This window comes from Lepidothrix coronata, unplaced genomic scaffold (genome assembly GCF_001604755.1).
Source record: "Lepidothrix coronata isolate B3197 unplaced genomic scaffold, Lepidothrix_coronata-1.0 Scaffold124, whole genome shotgun sequence".
Taxonomy (NCBI): domain Eukaryota; kingdom Metazoa; phylum Chordata; class Aves; order Passeriformes; family Pipridae; genus Lepidothrix; species Lepidothrix coronata.
Window position 1 is genome coordinate 2513470 of NW_016690304.1, and position 6440 is coordinate 2519909.

A 6440-nucleotide genomic window follows, 5' to 3' on the forward strand; every position below is an offset into this window, starting at 1 on the left:
TCACTGCCCCAGCAAAGCAAAGGGGCTCAGAGAGCCTCTTTTATTCTACGTCAGTTGGCACGCACATGTATCACCTGGACATTTCTTCCCAGCCTCAGCCACGGACATCCACTGGGCTGGGTATCACTTTGTAAGGCTTCAGCTCATTCATTTGCCCTTATTGGAGAAAACAGAGAAGGGAGGGAAATCATCTATAACCAGAGATCAGGCCCCATTTACAGGCCTGCTGCAGCAGGGCTTTCTCTACAGAATAAGGCAGGCTGGGATTTCCTCCTTTCCGCAGGGTATCTGTGAGGGTTTAAAAAGTCCAAACAAATGGGATGCTGAGGCAGAGTAAGACCCAGCTTAGGCTCACTTTTACCAGCCTTTTGCCATCAACTGGTACATAACAAAAGACCACAAGGTGGGAAGTGTGGACATGAAATGCAAAAACTTTGTAAGTCAAAGCTGACGAAAGATTGTTTCTCCAACCCCCCCTTAATGACACTTTACTCAACTTAAGATTCAGTTACATTTCTGGGAATATTACCAGGAAGTTGTAGCTAATGCACAGCATCAGTGTGGGTCATATACAGAACCTTGTGCTGTTTGGTCCAGCAGCTCACACAGGCTGTAGGGGTGCCTGTTCTTCCTCAGATTATTTGTGCTTCAGGAGACCGGTCAAGCTCTGCTTAGGTTGTAAAACTTTTCCTTTTTTTTTTCTTTATTCTTTATCCATTTAATTTCCTTTCCAGCATAAATGCAGACTGTACATAGTATCTGAAACACTATTACATCAAAGCAATATAGAGAAAGATTACAGTCATTCTAACAAATACCTTTTTTGTTAAATATTGTAAAAATCTGTATCACTGTAGCAACTGTCTCACAGGGCCCCTCACTGAAACATCAGATCAGGCCTACCTGTTGTAACAACTGCTTTCAGCAGCTGGAGGTAGAAATACCCCAACACAATATTTCAGATGTTTCAGTGTGCCTAAAATGATGTTCTCTTGAATTCTGGACTCCTTTTCCTGTACGTTGACGTGTACTGCTGAAAATCACGAACAAAGTATTTCAAATGCAGTTCTTTCAAATCCCTTTAAATAAGTGGTGCTCAACATCCAAAATTAAACATGCTGTCAACAATCTGTACAAAGGTAAAGGTGAAAAATAGAATTTGATTACAAAAGAATTTGTTAACACCATCTGTACACCACAGATAATGCTTTTCAGAAGATAAATTCAATCCTCATCCTCATTCAATCACAGATGTTATCTCCCAATTCTTAAAGCATGCATTTTCTGTGTACTTATATACAACAATTATTGTTTTTATAATATTTCCTACATGTGAACGGTTCAGGTATTGTACAGTGACTCAGCTGAGATGAATGAGCTTATGCACGTTACTTTAATGAAAAGATATTTCACTTGTCTAGCTCCAAAAGAGCCAAGAAAGGTAAGTGATAAAAGCACCAGCTTAGACTCTTTTGAACATAAATTCAGGCATTTTAATGTGTATCTCATTAAAGCTACATGAGTTTCCATGTAGGTTATTCATACATATTATGGCACTTGGACTCTCCTAACAGGTATTTAGTAACCTAGGACAACTAGGCTAAAAAAAGAAAAGATCTGCTAAAATTAACCATTTCTGTAAGAAAACACTTCCATTCCAACCTTCAAACCCGTTAATTTTCCTGGAAGTTGCACCAAAACACAACTGCTCCTGTTTGACATTCAGTGAGTAGGCTGCCTTTGACAACGATGGCACAGGAAGTTTTAAGTGTCAGTCTCTTGTGACCTGTGAGCACAAAGAAAGGCCCCCTCACCCATTTCCACCACCCCCAGCGTGTCCCGCTCCTCTGTAATTACAACATGCAGCACTGCTGCTGGGCATCCATTCTTTGGATGGACTCGAGCCTTTGCAGCAATTACACACATTAAGAAACAAGTCCAAATTCAATCCAAGGTGGTCTCCACTGGCAGCTTTTTCTCCACGTAAGGCATTATTCTGACATCTACTGGCCTGGTACCCAACCATACATCTTAATACACTGCATTTGTAATTAAAAAGGAGTATATCTATTAATCCAAAAAGAAGAACAATTTAATGAACACAAATGACGTACATTTAAAACAGACCCATGTATTTTCATATAAATCTCACAATCCTACCAGTATTTTGGCAGGTTTCTATTGCTTTCTTAACTCATCTGAACTACTGTATATTATGAGGCTTTAATACAAGCAGCTTTGGGGAAGAAAGTTATATTTGGAAGGGAAAAAAAAAGTCGTGACAAGTGAAAACAAAAAAAAAAAATCCAAGAAGCTTTTTTTAAAAAAAAAAAAAATCTTTACTTGCAAAATTAAGCAGCATGCTATTTTGTGATTTATATTTGAATTTAAAAAGACTAATTAGACTGAAATAAAGACAAAACCCTAAAAATGGCAAGTCTATAAATAATGAAAATTTTTATTTCACTAGGCTTCAATGAAAAACATTTGGTAATTAAATACTTGCTACTGTTCATTAACGTTGATGAACTTTATTAGGGTTAAAACTATAACAAAGTTCATCCTAAAACTTTTTGCAATGCAAAATTATTTTCACTCGAGGAGTGTCTCAAATTGAATGCTAAGAATTACAAGCAATCTTCAGGAGCAGACACTCACATTCATAAAACTTTATACATCTTTTGGAACTAGGATATTTATACTACTAAAATCAAACATGCATCACTTCCCATACATTCTGGTATCATGATTTATATTACATTATGTAACACCATTCTTCTCAAAAGCAGCAGTTTATCATACGTTTGCTCCATTTTCTTTGGATTTCTGATCTTTATCTTCGTTCTTCACCATATCCTTGAAAAGAAAAGCCAGGAGAGGATGACATGAGTTGTGGAAGTGATATTTCTCCTGTGAGCTGTAAAGCAGCGCGAGACAGACACTGCTTGCTGTCAGCTTTAAAGACTCTGTGAACTGGTATCCAACTCTAGTTACAACCAACTGAGAAGCAGAAATGCTCTGGAGTGTTACGTGGTTTGCTTTAAACTCATTTTACTGAGATACTCTCATATATTGAAATATTTGAATTCTGCCCTGACAAAGTACTGCTCACCAATAAAACAGAGGAGCAGATTTGGGCTGTTGGGGATGGACAAGATCAGAACAGGAAAACAGTGAAATGGTTTGAGATTTACATTAATATTTATGCATTTTTAAAAACATCTCAGTCAGGAATATGTGTTGCAAGCTAAGAAAAAAACCCACATTTAATTTTTTATCTTTAAAAAACTGATATCACATTGAGCTTCTTCCACATATATGTTAAGATATTACTGCCCTGAATTCATGTCAAATTTGGTTTTTATTTTGAAGTTTCTGTTCCAATTGTTTAGTCAACAGAAGTTTAGATACAGTAATAAAAAACGGAATTAAACAACTCTAACCTGTTTAAGAACACTCTGTATTTCATCCATAACAGTAGCTAAATTTTTGATTGTCTTATTCAGCTGACCCTCAAATTGCAATTTTTTATCATCTGAGATCTTCAAATTTTCTTGCAGTTGGCCAAGGTCCTTTTTTACTTCTTTGAGCTCTCCAGACAGACTTTTGTTAGAGTTCTCCAGCTGTAGTATAGTTTTTTCATCCTCATCTTAGGAAGGGAATAAACAAGAAAGTCGAGTCACTTCCAATGCTGTGAATTTGCATCTTAATATTCTATTTATATGCCAACATCATAATAGTAATTTTTAAAGAACATTAAGAACTGCATTGCATTACCATTTGATAATATTTAATTCTCACTGCATTTGGAAGTCTCGAATAAAAGAAATGAAAGCATTTCAGCATGACAAGAATGGTACTCAACAACGGTGTGCATGTTAAAAGGCTTTGGGAAAAAGAAAACCGACAGGCAGGCAAATAAGTACAATTTAGATCGCAGATATCACTCCAACTGATTTCTCCCCTCAGAAAGCCTCAGTGTCTCTGTCAGCACTGCCTTCCCAAGTACAGTCCCACCTGTTTTCTCCTCCAGCAGCTGCAGCTTCTGCTCGATCTCTGCCTGCACCCTCTCGCTCTTCTCCAGCTTCTGCAGGAGGCTCCCCACGTCCACCATGGCCCCGTTGTACACGATGAGCCCCACGTTCTCCTCCACGGCCTTGGCCTCCTGCTTCACGGCAGGGGACGGCAGCAGCAACCGGTTCCCTGCGTTGGATTGAGTCAGGAAACAGTCACTAAATCATCTCTGCAGTTCTAGTGGCCCATCTCGAAACTTCTTAAAAGAATAAATTCTAGAAGAATAAATACAGACTCGGGTTTGCTGGTCTATCCCTCACATTTCCCTCCTTCCCCTTTACCCCAACTCCCCCCACAAAAAAGCATCCTCTTCCATGACACCATTCTGTGCCTCTTCTCTCCAGTAATTTGTCTTCAAGGCTCAGGCTCTGTTCTACTGCTCTGATCCTCCTGACTGCAAAACTGACAATGAGAAATGCTGTTCATCGAAATTCAACATTAACCTCTGCCCTCCTTCCTGTTCCATGAGATTAGGATTTATCCTAGAGATGCAACAAGATATCTTGGAAGCCAAAAATACTGTAATTTATGAAATGCCAAAGATTTACTTTGGCTCAATTATTTTCTGCAAGAAGGCAAGAACCTCAGAACTTTAACTATTCACACAGAAATAATTCTCAGGAAGTTGTGGCATAAAAAAAAATATACTACCTAACATATCTTCCTGTAGCTCTTCAGACTGTTCTTGGTTTTCTTCATCTTTAGAAGTATCTGTCAGTCTTCTGTAAAAGCAAGATTCCCGAAGCACTACTTTATTAAGCAGCTTCTTGACCTACAACACAGCCATGGAAAGAAATAAGTGTTACACAACACAGCCATCATATTTACTTAAACAAGAATGTTCTAACTTGGAAAACTTAGAGAAACTGCACAGCTTTTTGAACTTAATATACTGGGGCTTAAAATGCAAACAAGGCAAAGATGAAATAGGATTTTGAGACAAAAGCTACATAGACAATATGGGCATACTGAGAGCTGCAAACTTCCCCTTTTCACTCTGAGACAATTTACAAAGATTAAACTAGTATTTCAGTGTAAATATGGGGTGGCTACATAAACATCAGAGATCAGGTATGTAAGCAAAGCCTCCAGAAGCTGAACTGCATCTGTCCCCCTAACAACACTGCTGTAACATTTTCAGTGTTCCCACGCCACACAAGACCTGAGCGCGGGACAGGTGCAGTCCAAGGGTGTACAGGATCTCCTCCATGTCCTTCTCCAGCAGGTATCCACAGTGACTTTGGTCAAAGTAAACAAAAGCCATCAGGAGATCCCTGTTAACTGTCACCATCTGGGTCTTGTCTTTCTCCTACATAAAATCCATTATGGGATCATTAGGCAGTTAAAATATCATTTCCTCATCATCTACTTAAAAATACATAAACTTCTCAGTTAACAAGTTATTTCTCTGTTCATTTTATCATTGCTTTCTGTCCAGTAATTAATATTACAAACATTTACCTACTCAGATCACATATAACCAAACTATTTAAGACTGGTAATCTTTCAAATATTTAAAAGAAATATAACACAATGGATAGGAATATCTGGGAGAGACTTTCCTCTTGTTCATGTTAATCTGTAATAAAATTATACCATAGGAAATGTCCCTTTTCCCCTTAATCATTTACTGAACAGCTGTTTCCAAAGTGAAAAACAGGTCTTATGGTGAAAATCAAGCTAAGCTGTAATTAGGAAACATCTAACAAGCCCTAGAAAGTTGTTAAGAAAGGTGTTCATTACTTTATCTTTAGACGCCCTCTCTTTACAGTGTCTATTGCCCTCTCTTCTGTCCTCCCGTTTGTTCAGTTCCTCTTCATCCCGGTCTGGAAAACAGAAGGAAAATTCAACATACCCACAGCAAATGGTTATGTAACCATCACCTCAAAACACATGTGGCCACTAAAAAAGTCCACATAACCCCCCAAACATCTGAAATGTATTTCCCTGAAAAATAATTGAATAAAAAAGGCATTGAAGTGAGCCCTGTTAAATCCTCTTTTTCCTCTAGTCTCATTGTAACATAAGCCATTTATAATTTTTCCCTCGTGTTTCTTTCACACACAGGATAGAAGAGCTGAAACAAATGCCAATGAGGCCAAAGTGAGTTCTGCCAACACCGCCATCTCCTTAAGTGGTGTGCAGAAAATTACCTCAATTCTCCCTAATGAGGCTTGGCAGAGCCTGCACTCAGCCATGGTTATTCCAAACTCAGTATTATTTACCCTCAAATATTTTATATGACAAACCCTCCCAAAACTATCTCATTAAAAGCATGTGTTTGTACTCATGTCAGAGTGAGACGTTACTGTCCCTATGAGTTAGATTCTCCAGGAAGTTACAGATCACATCACTTCTTAGATGTG

At 38.2% G+C, this 6440-nt stretch overlaps 1 protein-coding gene across 3 annotated transcripts in view; it reads right to left on the reverse strand.

Moving 5' to 3' along the window:
• Positions 1-2325: 2325 nt before the first annotated feature.
• CCAR1 (cell division cycle and apoptosis regulator 1) overlaps positions 2326-6440 on the reverse strand; it is a 25489-nt gene continuing 21374 nt past the window's right edge. For all 3 annotated transcript variants that reach the window (XM_017826063.1, XM_017826064.1, XM_017826061.1), the window contains 6 exons: positions 5818-5900; positions 5237-5383; positions 4726-4846; positions 4018-4203; positions 3444-3649; positions 2326-2856 (listed from right to left, as the gene is read on the reverse strand). In XM_017826063.1, coding sequence (XP_017681552.1) covers positions 2797-2856; positions 3444-3649; positions 4018-4203; positions 4726-4846; positions 5237-5383; positions 5818-5900 — 803 coding nt within the window. In that variant the 3' untranslated portion in view covers positions 2326-2796. The remainder of the gene's footprint in view (positions 2857-3443; positions 3650-4017; positions 4204-4725; positions 4847-5236; positions 5384-5817; positions 5901-6440) is intronic.